Source organism: Notamacropus eugenii, chromosome 3 (assembly GCF_028372415.1).
Source record: "Notamacropus eugenii isolate mMacEug1 chromosome 3, mMacEug1.pri_v2, whole genome shotgun sequence".
Lineage (NCBI taxonomy): Eukaryota > Metazoa > Chordata > Mammalia > Diprotodontia > Macropodidae > Notamacropus > Notamacropus eugenii.
In genome coordinates, this window is record NC_092874.1 from 246,494,981 (window position 1) to 246,510,915 (window position 15,935).

Consider the following 15,935-nt stretch of genomic DNA (forward strand, 5'->3'; position numbering starts at 1 on the left):
ATGAACACCTACTAAACCAACACTTCCACGCAATTTGCACAGGCCCAAGGCATCTACAAGTTTAAGTATATTATGAATGAAGATGGGGAGGGGGAGAATTTACCCCTGACAACAGTGGTTACATTTCAGTAGACTGATTTAATAAATGCTATTTATGAGTATTTGGATATTTGCAGCTACACAATCAGGACAAATGTCTGGGGAAGGTAAAGCTGGCCCTCCAGGAGGCAGTTCACGTGCAGCATTTCCACAAGGTGGTAGAGGACGGGGCCGTTTTCCAGGGGCTGTTCCAGGTGGGGACAGATTTCCTGGACCAGCTGGACCAGGAGGGCCACCCCCACCTTTCCCAGGTAAAAATCTTCTCAAATTACCATGGATAAACTTGACTTCCCAATACCTCTTTTCCTTTTCTCTCTTTTTCAAGTTATGCATTATTAATGTGACTTACTCTCCTTGTTATGCTATTTTTGGAATCCAGGAAATTTGATCAAGCATCTTGTTAAAGGAACTCGGCCTTTGTTCCTGGAAACTAGGATTCCATGGCATATGGGGCACAGCATAGAGGAAATACCCATTTTTGGCCTAAAAGGTCTTTATTTTTCTCCAAACTTGCTTGACTTTATATATAGAATATTTACATCCGTCTTATTTTCTTACCTCTTTAAAAAAAAATCCTTTCAAGACCATTTTTCCTCGTTTCACTTTCTAGCTTGGCATCAGAATAGAATTTAAGGTGGGTGATTTCACTGTAAGAAGTGTATGTACACTGAAAGGTAGACTTTTAAAAAAACACTCTTGAGAATTGTAATCCTTTTTACTAAAGTTTTCATTTATTTGAATAACATCTCTTAAAAACTTAAATGTTTTAAAAAATTAAGTTAATGCAAATATGCTTTGCCTTCATAGTTAATATAGGATTTAAGTTGTGGGTTATATATTAAGAGGGATAATCTTGGCATGATAGTGAGAAGTGTCTTATTATTGAATTTTCTCTCTCTCTCCTTTATCCTGTAGCTGGACAAACTCCACCACGTCCACCCCTAGGTCCTCCAGGCCCTCCCGGCCCACCAGGTCCTCCACCTCCTGGTCAGGTTCTTCCTCCTCCATTAGCTGGGCCTCCTAATCGAGGTGATCGCCCTCCACCACCAGTTCTTTTTCCAGGACAGCCTTTTGGGCAGCCTCCACTGGGTCCACTTCCTCCTGGTCCTCCACCTCCTGTGCCAGGCTACGGTCCCCCTCCTGGTCCTCCACCTCCACAGCAGGGACCACCTCCGCCTCCAGGCCCTTTTCCACCTCGCCCACCTGGCCCTTTGGGGCCACCCCTCACACTTGCTCCTCCTCCACATCTTCCTGGACCGCCTCCAGGTGCCCCCCCACCGGCTCCACACGTGAACCCAGCTTTCTTTCCCCCACCAACCAACAGCGGCATGCCAACATCAGACAGTCGGGGTCCACCACCCACTGACCCATATGGCCGACCTCCCCCGTATGATAGAGGTGACTATGGGCCCCCTGGAAGGTAAGTTAGGATGTAAGTGTTTGGTTCTGTGGGGGGAAAACAATGCTAGTGGCCATTTGTGCCTTTTCATTTAATTTTAAATAAGATCTGCTTCATGAGCCTTTTCTGTAAAAATATTTTTAACTACAGCCTTTTGCCTCAGATATTTTATTTCCATCCATTTTTGTATTTCTGCCACCCTTGGCTGTGAAGAGGTAGCGAGGCATGAGGAGGGAACAACGCTGTGGACAGGGATGCAGGGCTTGGTCCTAGCTGTCATTGACTGGCAGTGCCAGGCATCTCTGGTCTTCACATCTTTGGGTGTTACAGTGAAGGCATCAGACTAGATGTTCTTCTATTATCTGGAGTCTATGATAACATCAAAGAGCATGCATTTATTTCATTCATAGTTTTGAGAGTTGACTTCATTACCTTGATGTATCTCAGTGTACATTCTACTTGTTCATGCGTTTATTTGCTTTTGTTCTTGTCTTTTTGTTCTTGAAATTATCATTTCAAGTGCAGTGAATTTTTTCCTTGTTTCCTAAATAAGCAGAGCATTCTGTATAATTTGTATGCTAATTAAGCTGGTATTCATTTCAAATTAGCTCTGTCTTTGGAATGCTTCTATATATCTAAAAGCATGATAGGTGACTTGGTTTGATAAACTACCTTAGACTTCTTTATTTGCTTGTCAGTTCTCTTGTACTTCTAGAGCATATTAGACAGTGTAGGAAATGTACAGATTATTTTGCTAGAGAGATTGTCCTTATGTGAAATATAAACCGATTATTGGAAAACTTATATCTGTTTATTTGTATATTAAAAGCGTTAAGGAAAAGCATCAAGTGAGCCTCAGAAATCAGTCGGATCTCTGTTCAAGGTTCACCTTTGACTTAATGTGGTCTGTGTAGCCCTGAGCAAGCTGTTGAAACTCTCAGCCAAGGGATCTCTTATGGACTAGGAACCAGCCAGCCTGGGTTAATGGCCTTTCCTTGCCAGCCTTCTCCTCACATTTAGTCACCTGGTTAGTCTATGGTTTTGTAATGTGTTAAGGAACACTGGCAGTTCAGGATTGTAATATTTAACAAATGGAACTGACATTCATTTATTTTTTTCATTACATTTTATGATAGAACTAGAATGAGTTGTTTATATTCATTTCTGCCACCTTCTCCTGCTTTTTCCTCTCAGTCATGTCTGAGTGGATGCTGCTTTCAGAACACCATACATGGCGACCATGAAAGGGGGAAACCAAATAACCTGACTTATTTTTGTCAGATTTCTAGGGCAATTTTTTGTAACCTCTTTGAAAGTTTCCTAATATGTTTGATGATGTAGTTGGACTAGCTGATTTTGGTGGTCCCTTCCAATTTTAAAGCTTTTATTAAGTTGGGGGTTATTCTGGTCCTTTTATTATATGTTGACCTGTTTCTGGTTTTATAATTTTTTTGGTTTTAAAGAACTTTTAGGTGTGTATTTGAACATAGCTATGCTCATCATGAAAATTTTGAGACAGCTAAGGTTTTTCTTATATTCAAAGTAGTTTTTCAATTGAAGGAGGTAAAATCTAGTGAAATTAATTTAAATTTTTTTTTGGGGGGGGGAATAGAACTTTACATTGCTGTTCTTTCTGGAATATGTAAACCACCATCCCTAAGGCTGATTGTTTGGATTGTTTAAAATGGAAGGGATTTCTCCAATTTGAAAGCCACAATTTAAAGTTTATTTTAATTGTTGCAGAGAAATGGATGCTGCAAGAACGCCATTAAGTGAAGCAGAGTTTGAAGAAATCATGAATAGAAACAGGGCAATTTCGAGCAGTGCCATTTCAAGAGCTGTGTCTGATGCCAGTGCTGGTTAGTTATTTCTTGGGTTTTGAAACTGTCTTTGTTTTTAGTGCTTAGAAGATCCTGAAAATCAGAAAAATTAGCTCTAGTGAGCAAATGACCCAGAATGGTTTTTGCCATATTAAGAATTTTTTTAAAATGCTTAATTGAAATCCTTGGTCATTTTATATTGTTTGCTTTTGGAAAGTAATATTCCATTCATAGTGCCACTTTATGGTTAGATGGTATTTGAAGTCAAATAATAGAAAAATAAGTTTTATTGGAATTTTATTGACTTTTAATTTTTTTTTTTTAGGTGATTATGGGAGTGCTATTGAGACATTGGTAACTGCTATTTCCTTAATTAAACAATCCAAAGTATCTGCCGATGATCGTTGCAAAGTGCTTATTAGTTCCTTGCAGGATTGCCTTCATGGGATTGAGTCCAAATCTTATGGTTCTGGATCAAGGTAAAACTTTCCTTTTTTAGTTCCATTTAAAACTACACTACTAGTTTACAAATAGAAAATTACTGCATTCATTTTTTAGGGTTTAAAATAAAGCTTTTGGTTTTACTTCAGATAAAGTATGCATCATCTCTCTGTAGTAGTGAGGCCTAAGCAGTAGAGTCTGGCTGCACCTTTGGTGTGACAGTGAAAAGAGCCCTAGCTTTAGCTTTACAATCCTTGGGTTCTAACCCCGTCCACTGTGCTCTTCACCTGGGTAGAGGTTTGAGCAAAGTCATTATTTACCTTCTTTCAGCCACTGCTTCTTCATCTGTAGAAGGGTCTGGAGTCTTTTGATCAAGCAGTGCCAGGTGCTGGGACATGCCTGTAAATTTGGTTGTGTGCATGCTGTCTCCCCTGTTAGACTAGGAGCTTATTGAGAGCAAGGACTTGTTTTTTGGTTTTGGGGGAGGAGGCGTTCTTTGGATCCCCCTGGCTTGGCACAGTTCCTGGCACATAGTAGGTGTTTAGCAAATGTTTTTTGATTAATTGTTACATTTTAACCCCAGAGTAGAAATTGTAATTTTTGAGGAAAATGGGTTTTGTGAATAAAAGGATATTAAATAATTTTTCCAGAGTTTTTTATGCGTGCCATAGCCACTGACCATACTGAGTAATAACAGGTGAGGAAAGAACTCTGCAGGTTTTCATTTTCTGAGGAAGAGTTTTTCACTTGGTTAGGGTTCTTAATGGTTAAAAGTTTGCCTGCTGAGAAGCTGGTATCCTGGTGTAGAGATGTCAATGTTTTAGGTACACCTCTGGCATATAATGGTCCTTATTGTAAGTCAGCAGTTTAACCACAAGAAATCTTTAGTTGGGGAATTGGAAGGCTAAAAAGGAGCATGAGACTGCACTACTAATTTGTTGTTCTTAATCCCTCAGATTGTCAGTCTGTCCTTGGTCACCAACTGTGACATTTACATAATAAGTAAATTTTGCCAAAAATAATTTTAATGTTTTATTTACAAATTGCGAGGCAGAAGTACAGTACATAGGTTTAATTGTCATGGAAATTCCAGTCCTCAACTATGAAATAATGTCCAGAAGGTATGATTTACCTTGCCTATATCTTTGCCAGTGTAGTAGAAAAGCTCTAAAAATAACTTTTTGAATAAGAAGTATTTTAATATTAAACTTGATTAACATACTAAACTGACATTCTGCAAAAGCTTTAAAGGAAACAAATCTTGGATACCATGTAAGCCACAGAACAATAGCCACTGAGTAGTCAGACCTCAAATTCTTTATATATAAAATGAGATTAATACTTTTACTAAAGGTTTCCTACACTAAAGGAGATGAATGAGAGTTAAATGAGGTAAGAAATGTAAAGCATTCTGTGAATGTCCTAGGTGGCTGGTGGCCTAGTGGATAGTTTTAGGCCTGGAGACAGGAAGACCCGAGTTTAAATCCAGTCTCAAACACTAAGTAGCTGTGTGATCCTGGACAGCTTAACCTCTGTCTGCCTCAGTTCCCTCAGCTCTGCAATGGGGATCCTAATAATAGCACTTGCCCTGCAGGATTTGTTGTGAGGATCAAATGAAATAGTACTTGTAAAGTGCTTAACACAGTGCCTGGCATGTAGTTAGTGCTATGTAAATGTTAGCTGTTAGTATCTTTTGTTTTCTCAGGCCTAAAATAGCTGGTTTGAGATTTACTTTTTATTTTTCTGCCACTTCCATTTTTATTACTACCTTCTAGTCAAGTAGGGTAGAAAAACTAACATCATTCATAGTAATGGGCAGAAAAGGGGGACAAAACTTCATACAAGCTCCTGAAATTGAGCCTTTACAAAATCGTAGTGCCCCTTTAAAACCTTTGCAGATTTGTGACTTGGAGCAGTCTTGGGAAGTGCGACTGACAAGTACTAGCCATTTTACAGGGGAGGAAACTGAAGTGGATGTAGGTCAGGTGCCTTGTCCATGGTCATACCGAAGTGTTAAACCTGGATTCTTTCTAAATCATTCTGACTCCGGGTCCACCATTTTATCTGTGATAGCATGTGGTATCTGCTGTAAATGGGACAGGAACTTAATGGGAAAAATCACAGAGAAGGAGGAAGGGGGAGATTAGACACGACAAAATATTTGCAAAGATGTTTTCCTTTTGTCTTTGGAACATAGTTTATCCTATAACTACATGACTAGAACCATTGAACTTGAGAGATAATAGGAATGATCACCTCGTTGAGCCCTTTATTTTATAGGGGAGGAAACTAAAATCTCAAGAAATTAAGTAGGTCTCTCAGCCCAAAACCATGTCTGGAGAATGTTTAGAACCTAGCAATTTTTATATCACCTAATGTAATCTCTAACTCCCCTTCCCGCTCTAAGATTTTTTGCTTCTTTATTCTGCTCTTGTAAAGCATAACTAGGGTACAGTGGATAGAGCATTGGACTTGGAATCAGAAAGACTCATCTTCCTGAGCTCAAATCTGGCCTCAAGCATGTATTTGTTGTGTGACCCTGGGCAAGTCACTTAATCCTATTTGCCTCAGTTTCCTCATCTGTAAAATGAGTTGAACAAGGAAATGGCAAACCCCTCCAGGGTCTTTGCTGAGAAAACCCCATGTGGGGTCACAAAGAGTCAGACAGCTGAAACGACAGTAAAAATGGCAACACAATCTACTTTTTGTGTGCTTACACTCATCTGAAGATTATGATGCTCTCTACCTTGGTCAGATTCATCCTCCTTAGATCGATGAGAGGAAAGAAAAAATATCAATTGAATCTCTTTCCTGGATTAATCTCAAACTTTAAGACTACATGCTGCTTCCCCTACGACTGAACACCCAGTCCTAAAGTCACTGCCCTTGAAAACAGTGCAAAGAAAACGTTGTGTTGTGTGTGTTTCCTCTGATGGACTGCTTTTGATTTTTTTTTTTTTGGTGTATTTCTGATTTATTCTTGACTTAAAAAAATTAACCAAAATACCTCTTGGTACAAAATACCAGAAGTCTCTTCCCCTCCCTATCGTTAATGTACAGGTGTAATTTTGTCTTGAAATAATAATTAGCTTTAGAATCTTTGCTTTTTTGCTGTGTCAGAAAAATCTGATTAAAGAAAGCTGAAATGGGATAAACCTAATTAATTAAGAGGGAGAAAACCAAAGCTCTCAGGCTTTCATTATGCAGAATATTTTTTGGGAGATTAGTGTTCTAGGTTTCTTTTGAGCTTTTAATAACCTGTTATCTGTCTGTATAATAAAATTTGTACTTTGTTTTAGCCAGGTGTAGTTCTCGGTATTTGCTGAATTGGTTTATTTGCTAGTTTGTGTTAGAAATTGTATGGTGTTCTGCGTTACTCAGTACTTTGTGTGACATGAATAAAAACATGATTTTACTTTGCTTTTGGTGACACAAGTAATACAGGAGAAGGATGGGAGAAGGTAGAAGATCTAAATTATGTTTGAAAGGTTTTTTTGACTTTCTGGAAAAAATGTTTGTTTTTTAGGGACCCAGTTAAGAAGAGTATTAATCTAGTAATTTCTTTTAGAAGACGTGAACGATCAAGAGAGAGGGACCACAGTAGATCCAGGGAAAAGAGCAGACGTCACAAATCCCGTAGTAGAGATCGTCATGATGATTATTACAGAGAGAGAAGCAGAGAACGAGAAAGACATCGGGATCGTGACCGAGACCGTGATAGAGAACGGGATAGAGAGCGAGAGTATCGTCACCGTTAAGAGAAGGTGGGTATTGCAGGTTCCTTCTGTATGTCAGTGTCTGTAGTAGTATTAACGTTAAATATAACTCCAAGGCTGTTGTTTATACAGTAAATACCTACATATTAAATGGTCCCGCTACATGTGCAGGATTTGTTCTTCAGGAAACACACAAGACAGTAATGCCAGGTAAGCAATTCCAGGTAAAATAAAAATCCATATTTCTTCCTTCTTTTTAATATTCTTACTGCATGAATATGTAAATTTGTATGATATGTGATTGATTTTTTTTTAGGGAAAAGAGGAAGATATCTTACTCCTTTAATCTAATCAAGAGGGCTCATTCTCCACTACTAAAATCTGAAAATTTGTTAACCCCCAAATCATTTTCATAGTTTTCATTTTCAATAAATTAAAAGAAATTGTTTGAAATTTCCTATAATATATAAGTACCTGTACACCAGATTTTCTTTAAAAAGGTTTAAAATTTCTTTTTGTTTTACCCCCATAGTTGTTATTTTCTGTCATGGGTAAGCCTATACTTCGGTATCATTATTAGTTTGAGGATCAGCAAATGGTTACAACAAGATAAAGGCTTTTTGATAAAAAGCATAGAATTTCACAATCACAAAACTTGTTTGAATCATAAAAAGCTATTTCATAATGCAAAATAAATACAAAAATGACTTAATTCTGATTTGTTTAGAATGTCAGTAGATAATAAAATTTTAAACAATTGAAGGTCCTTATTTAGTAGTTTGAGACAAAGCCCTTGGCCAGAAATCAATTTGCTTCAATGTGTCATTCATAAGCCCATAACCATTGCTTGTCTTATCCTTTTTTCTGTACTTTAAAGCAATTTCTTCTGTATGTGTTAAGGATATTAATAGAAGAAATGTCTCTGTATAATTCATTTTCATGTATAATTTGAGTTTATATTTGTAATTAGCATTTATTCATAACATGAGAAGTGGGGAAAGGTATTACATGGCTTATGCATGTGACATATAAAGATTACTTTTTTGTTATCTGTAGCATATTTGCCCTTATGTTGATGGTTGATCCATATTTAATTAAACTAAGCCCTTTCTTATCTGGGACTACCCTCTAATAGCTTACTTCTCGTAATAACTTGGTACACCTAGGAAATTTAATCACCATTGTCTTGATTCAGGTATCACTTTTAATACTCAAGTTTCAAACTTTGGTATGACAGCTAGAATAGATTTCTTTTTCCAGCCCCTGAGATATGTTTTCTCATTTTAAAATAAGTAACTCATGAATTCTACTGCTCTGTAGAAAGTAACCCATTTAAGTTGAATAGTGGTTACATACTTTTACCAATACATTAGTGGTTTTAAATTTTGCCTAGTTTTAATGTTTTTTCTTGGCCTTTTAGTTTCATAATTGAGTAACTGAAAATTCAGTTTTTTGTGAATAATGGTCAAAACAGTCCCTTTTAAGGGGAGGTTAAAAAAATTGTCAAGGGTTAAAAAAAATTCCAGACCTCATATATACATATAGAGAATTAAAAATAAATTTAATTTTGATGTGGGTAGAAGAAGTTCAGCGTTATAGCATCTTGTGAATCTGTGTCTTCAGCAGTATGACTTTTTTTTTTTGCCCCAAGTTTGAGAATTTGCCAAACTAATGAGGAAAAATTCCACTATTTACTGTGCCAATTAATTATTGAAGTAAATTGTGACCATCATATGGCTTTTAATCCTTAATGATTTGAGTTTGTCAGTCTCATTTCAAGAATCATATTAGTAATCACATATTTCATTTATGTTCAGCTACAGGTTCTGTTTTAATTTGTTACTTAAATTGTGTCAGTTAACATCAACAAGCTTCTAGTTAATAAAAGCATAGCAGTAATAAAACTTTAATACTGTTAGGATTTAACTTAAATTTGTTGATCCTCATTAAAGGCCTTATGCCTGGTTATTTCTCTGTTCTTAAATATGTTTAATGACATTTTGAAAATATACATTTGTTTGGGCAAAAATTCCTGACATGTAAAGTCCATTGTAAATTTAAAGTACTTTGATAATACATTCCAACGTTAATCACGTAGGTTTTTCATACTGAGTTAAGTTACATTAAGCGATTAATTATGAACTGGCAAGATGTTACTGAAATCTTTTTCTTAAAATTCTGATGTATTTTATACCAAAATTCCCTCATTTTATTTTTGTACATTAATCCAAACTGAGTTGTGATATGTGCCTTTATCTAAGGAAAAAAATTGCTTATGGATTTCTGAAATATATTGTGCTTTTTGCTGTACCAACATTATCGATTACAGATGTAAAAGTCAATTGAAAGGTTATGGAGCAGAATAAAATATTTTAGCCAAAGAATCTCAAAAAGCAAAATTTAAAAACCCCAAACTTTAATGATAGAAATTATTGCTAACCCACTAAAAATGAGGCCTGCTGTTGACCTGCTTTGAAGCTTTTAAATTCGTGAGTTCTCTTGAGCTTTCTTGTAAGATTTCAGATGTGCTTAATGGATCGATAGCAGCCTGAAAGCCAAATGAATGTCAGTGGAAATTATGTATGCAAATAAAGTAGCAATGGAATTTTTATAAAAGTGACACATTGATACAAAAACAGGCACGTTCTTAATTGTTAATTTGATGAATGTCAACAAGTTGTTATTTGTCTGTCCCATCTTAATTTTTTGTGTGTTCAAACTGTTGGTAACATGTTAAGTACATTCACTCATTTCTTAAAATTGTGTAACTTTTTATAAAACTATTAATAGTTTGAGGGAAAGACCTCTAATATTGTAAATTTTGGTATGTAACTGCATTGTGCTTCATTTTTTGTAATTTCTTCATCACTATTCTCAGACCACTCTAAGCAAAATATAAAGTAGTATAGTGCTTGCTTTATGTAGTTTTTTAAAAAAATGAGTTATTATTAACAGTTTTAGTTTCTGTTTTCTGGATGTAAACTTCCTTTATCTTCATAAAGGAAAGTATGGTGGGTCACTTAATGTTTTCTTTTGTCCCTTTTCATTCCCCTGGAAATCTCAGAAGTGATTAGCTTTATCAGGATGAGAGAAGTTAAACTATTGATATATGTTTTCCTTTTGAAAGATAATTAAAATTAAATTTGGTCTGAAATTCTTGTTTTAAAAAGAAAAGAATAAAACCTGAATGTTTGGTTTGAGTAATTCTCAGCCCTATTATAGTACAGTAATTCACAGTATATTAATTGGGAATGTGGGGTCATTTGTTCTAAGCTGGACTGAAGTTTCTATATTTCATTTGTACTAGCTATGAAAATCAAGCATGTTATAAGTAAGATTATGGGGGAGTTAGCTTATTTTAGACACATGATTTACCAGTGCTTTTGCTTTCTAACAGTAAAAATGCCCATAGCAAATTTCACTTACTCTGGCAGGACCGCTTTCTGGTAACATTCCTACATTAACATGAAAGGTTAATTTGGGCTTCATATACTTGAGAGTAATTGACATGTCAGATTATGACTGATCTTTGCCGTTCTTGCCGTAGCTCTGAATCAGTCTGGTTTTATCTCCAGACTTTTCTGTAAATGTTCACATAGTAAAAGTTGCCTTATAAGCATGTTGTAGGAGGACAGAGCATTGGACTTGGAGCCATGAAGTATTTGCTAGTGCTATGACCTTGAGGGAAGGCACTTTTTAACTTTGTGGGAGTCTCAGTTTCCTCATCTGTAAAATGAGAGGATTATATTTGCTGACCTCTTCACTGCCTTCTAGTTCTAAATTTATGATCCTAGATTTTTTTTTTATGGTTTCCTCTCATAGTTAGACTAGTTGATCTTTTGTTTCTCTCATTTTAGTATTCTGTACAGAGCCATGGTTGTACAAAATTGCTGAGAACATAGCAGTATAGTAAAAAACCTAATGCCTAGAAAACAGCTGTAGAATGTTTGATAATTTTTTTAAAAAAACCTGGCTTATTGGATGAGGTGAATATTTTTGTATGCTATGTCACCATTATATTGCAGTTTAGACTGGAACTGACAAACCAGAAAGAACTAGAGGATATTCATATACAGTACTTAAATATTTAAAATTTTAGTAAAAAACAAACATTTTTAAAGAAATTGCTACATAAAAAGCATGGTGCTAAACAAGTTTTTTCAACTCTTAAAAGCATATGAAAAACTGCGTAATCTAGCCTAGTCCTATGTTTCTTTTGTCCTTGTAGTGTCTTACTTTTTATTGCATATGCTTTTGGTTCCCTAGAAATAATAAAAATTCTGACCAATAATGGTTAAAAAGTATGTCTATTTGTAACAATACCTTAAATTTAAGGACTTGTAGTTGCCTTTGTAAATTATTTGTAAAATGATGGTTTGCATGAAGTTGCTGTAAATATTTTGCTTATGGTGGTTTGAGAATAAGTATAATTTTGTTTAAAAACTCATTGAGTTTTCTCTTTTTATACTATTTATCAGTGACTGGGTTGCTGCATCTCCTCACCTTCATTTCAATGTGAAACTTACTTTCACTGTTTAGTTTGTAAACTAGATTTCTGTAGTTTTGTTTGAATGAATGTTTCAGATTAATATTGAATGATTAGTTAATACTATTCAGAAAACCTAATATTCAGAACAAAAGTTTATGCTTTCATAATCTGAAAGCTTGCCTGAAGGAGAGAACATTTAAATTTACACAGTAGTTCTTAGTCAATTGGGTGGGGGGGGGCAATTATATGTTAGGAGTCTTATTTGGGTGTTAGAACTGACTTTGAATATAATTAGAATGCCAAATAATTAGTCTGCTGTCATGGTGAGGCAATTTAGAATACAACCAGGTACCTTCTAAAAAAAGAATTTAATTTAAAGGAGAGGTAAGTACTATTCAAGAACTGAAAGGGAAAAAATCTTAAAATTCTTGCATTTTAATAGTGAAATTTTTTTTTGTATACATCTACAATAAACAGAGAATTGTTTGTATTATACATTCTTATAAGTACATCAACATGTAGGAATTTAGACCTACCGTCCTTTTTTATGTAGGGTGTTAATAACAAAATATAAGTACCCATTCATGGTTTGGTGCCCTCATTCTTTTCTCCTACTCCCAGACACTTTTAAGTTAGAGGGGAAAGGAAAGGTTTAGTCATAAAGACAGAGTTTTGGTTCCACTGAGTTGAACAAAGTCCACCATTATAGTGCTTTTCTTTTTGCCTTACTAAAATCTTACTACCACGTGAAATTGCCTTACTAGTTTAAAGATAGCTTATGGATTTGCTGAGAAATTTTTTAAAGCAGAAATTCTTAATTTTTCAAATGAAAATGAAATTGTTAAATTGTTATGATTTTGCATTACCAAAAAATGTTAATGAATCTTGTTTCTTTGTGTATGGACTTTAATACACTTATTCATTTCCATTTACAAACTTCTCTTACCTGATTGATGAATTCCAAATTTTTCCCATAGCTTTTGTATTGTAACTGCTGTCATAATCCTAGCTTTTGTAGAAGGTCAGTGACACAGTTATCATGCATGGCATAGTCATTACCAATAAGACAGACTGACATTCCTAAAAGCATGGACATAGAAAATATTTGGAATTTCAGTGCTCTTTTCTAATTCTTTGTTCATGTAGATGTCTACTTAAGTACTTCTGAAAAGCTGTTGAATGGGTTAATGGAAACATTTGTAATTTATTTTTAAATTCGCTTTCTTCTGAGATACTGTGACATTTGTATTTCTAAATGACTAATAAATGTGTTTAGAAACAAGGATTACAAAATATTGGACTGTTCTAATTTTTTATGTTCTGTATGAATTTTTTTTAAAGGGTTTAGGTTGGGTTTAAACTTTTTTTGTTTTTTTTTTGCAAGATGATGAATCCACCTTGTTTTATATATAGAAATTTGTACTATGCATTTAAAAACCTTCCCAGAAAAGTCAGGAAATAATAATCATGTTTAAATACCAAACAATCTAAAATGCCAGTTACTGTATGTGCTAAAGTGTTGTGTGTGTGGAGGGGGCACTAAATACATTTTCTCTTCCATGTTATTTTCCCACCTCCTAAAAATTAATATTTGTTATTTAACATGTTGTCATATCTAAACATTTGCTTGATCTTTATACTTTGCATTGCATTCATTTAATACTTTCTCTACCTAAGGATATGCAGTGTGAAGGATGAAAGAATGCAAGGTGAACTCAGACCACTATTTTGTATTTAATTCATAGTTGATAGCTTATTGTTCTCAGAAATTCCATAATTAGAATGCAATAAACTAAAATACTAGAAATTCTTTAGTATCTCTTTGTAGAGTGAATATAAAGTCTTCAGAAATAGCTGTGAGGACTTGGGAACTGTGTTTTAGAGAAGAAAATATAGAGTAATTAGAAGTTCCAACCCCTCTACACACAAACACACATATACTTCTATAATCAGACTCATCGTCATCACCATCGTCATTATCATCAAGCGTTTATTCAGTGCTAGCAGTGTGGAACGCACTGGGGAGCCAAAGATCTGTTAAGTAAATAACTGTAAGATCTTCCAAATTAGTTGGGGAAACAAAAAGTAATTAAAATCCATTTAGGAAACTTCTCAGTAATTGGCAGGAATTCTTAATCCATTTTGTGTATTAATAGTAGTACATTTAAATTTTGACATAAGGAAATCCACACAGCAGAGTGTTCTAAAACAAAGACTACATTTTTACCATTAAATATATAATTTCTACGATTTCTCCAACTTCCTTCATTATTGAAGGAGTCCCTACAAGAACTTTTCAATGGTCTTTTATGGAATTATCTCAAATATCTGGTGTTAAAACTACATACTGTGTTGTCACTGGAAAAAAATTGCTTTCAGTATTTATGAAGTTGTTGAATGTTTAAACTGTGACTACCTGAAATACGAAAATTTATGTAATGGATTATTTTTGACTTCTAAATTTATCAAATTTATGCTATTTATTTGTGATCTTTTAAAGTCAGTAATTTAAAGTGAACATTGTAGAGTTTTTAAAAATTAAATTTTGTCTTATACTTAGCCAATAATGCTGGTTTAGAAATTTGTCTGGGTGGAATGGGGTGGAAATTTAAGTAAATGTTTTCCATTTGTATTATGTCTAAAAATTTGTATTTAGCTGTCATCATATTTAGTTATATTGCCCATATTGATTTACACTTTTTGTAACATGAAGCAGCATATTATAACAAATACAGATATTCTTCCTGTATGTTATTAAATAAATATAATTAATATGTAAAGAATAATTTTATTTTCAGTTCAGCTTTTTAATTGTTAAATGAATTAATTTAGAATTGGTATGTAGGTGGATGAAAATATACAGTCAAATCATCCAAGCACACATTGATTTACTTTTGTAGTATACCTTTTTAGGAAAAGGTCTTAATGTTTCCATCATCACAGTGAGACAGTAGCTGCTTTGTTATTGGTGCATGTGCTTTTTTAAGCCACTAAAATTTCATTTTGGGGGGAAGGAGAAAGAATGTGTTGTGGGTAAAAAATGTAAGTGATGATAGGATATATTGATTTCAATTTCTCTGCCAGTAGACAAACAGCTACTGTTTCCATAATGCTTATTTTTTGTTAGATTACATGATGGTGAAGTAGATGCACGACTTGTGTCTGTATAGTTAAGCCAACATTTTTTCTGTGTATTATGGGGAATAGCAAAATCTACATCACAAATTTTGACACATTACAGCTGAAGGAAGAGGAACACCTTGCAAGACAAGAAACATTCTTCATGGGGGAAAATGACGCTTGTCCAGCAGTTTGCTTCTTGTGATTGAACTGAACCTGTAAGGATTCATGGATAAAATGAACAGGAATAGATCTGAATAAAGCAAATCTGCATAAATGGTAACCAGTAGCTCTACTTTTACTTTTTATGTTGCTTAACTGTTTTATTTGAAGGAAACCTGTGTGATTTAAAAGTTATAGCTTTTGCAACTTTATTACTGGTTATATACATTTGGCCATTATAATGTGCAAGCAATTGGAAAAAAAGTCAAGTAAATGCTTGTTTTTATAGTAGTTTGTTCTTGTTAAAATGTTCATATGATAATGTCTGTAAACAGCACCACTTTGATTACAATAGATGTAGTGTTGTAATAAACTGTTTAATGGGGCTGATGTGTAAAGCTGTTCAAGTTATTTGATGTTTACACCTCAGGGAAAGTCTTGTGTTCAGCAATATTTGAAGATAATGTTACTATGACAACATTTATACTGTCCTTTAAAAAAAGCATCGCAATAGTTTTTGGATATGCATCAACCTAATCTTGCGTTCAGTGGATTGAGCATACTAATTAAGTGTCTCTTGCACTTGATTTTGATATTAGAATAGGTGATTACATGGAGTATTTAATATTTCTATATTCTGCTTTTCTAGCTATTTTTACCTAGATGGCTTGTGAATTTACTAAATGGTA

The 15,935-nt window shown here is 34.5% G+C and overlaps 1 protein-coding gene across 8 annotated transcripts in view; it reads left to right on the forward strand.

Annotated features, from left to right (window-relative positions):
* Positions 1 to 15,632, forward strand: part of CPSF6 (cleavage and polyadenylation specific factor 6) — a 36,758-nt gene extending 21,126 nt beyond the window's left edge. Inside the window, exons 5-12 of one of the 8 annotated variants that reach the window (XR_011977264.1) lie at positions 177 to 350; positions 479 to 589; positions 1,015 to 1,519; positions 3,242 to 3,357; positions 3,644 to 3,797; positions 7,328 to 7,523; positions 7,608 to 7,685; positions 7,792 to 7,810. Coding sequence is in view for 5 of the 8 variants with exons in the window: in XM_072655340.1 (XP_072511441.1) it covers positions 177 to 350; positions 479 to 589; positions 1,015 to 1,519; positions 3,242 to 3,357; positions 3,644 to 3,797; positions 7,328 to 7,517 (1,250 nt within the window). In the remaining 3 variants the exon portion in view is untranslated. Of the gene's footprint in view, positions 1 to 176; positions 351 to 478; positions 590 to 1,014; positions 1,520 to 3,241; positions 3,358 to 3,643; positions 3,798 to 7,327; positions 7,524 to 7,607; positions 7,691 to 7,791; positions 7,811 to 15,205 lie in introns of those variants that run through there. The other 7 variants (XR_011977265.1, XR_011977266.1, XM_072655340.1 and 4 more) reach the window with 7 other exon arrangements.
* The last annotated feature ends 303 nt before the right edge of the window (positions 15,633 to 15,935 follow it).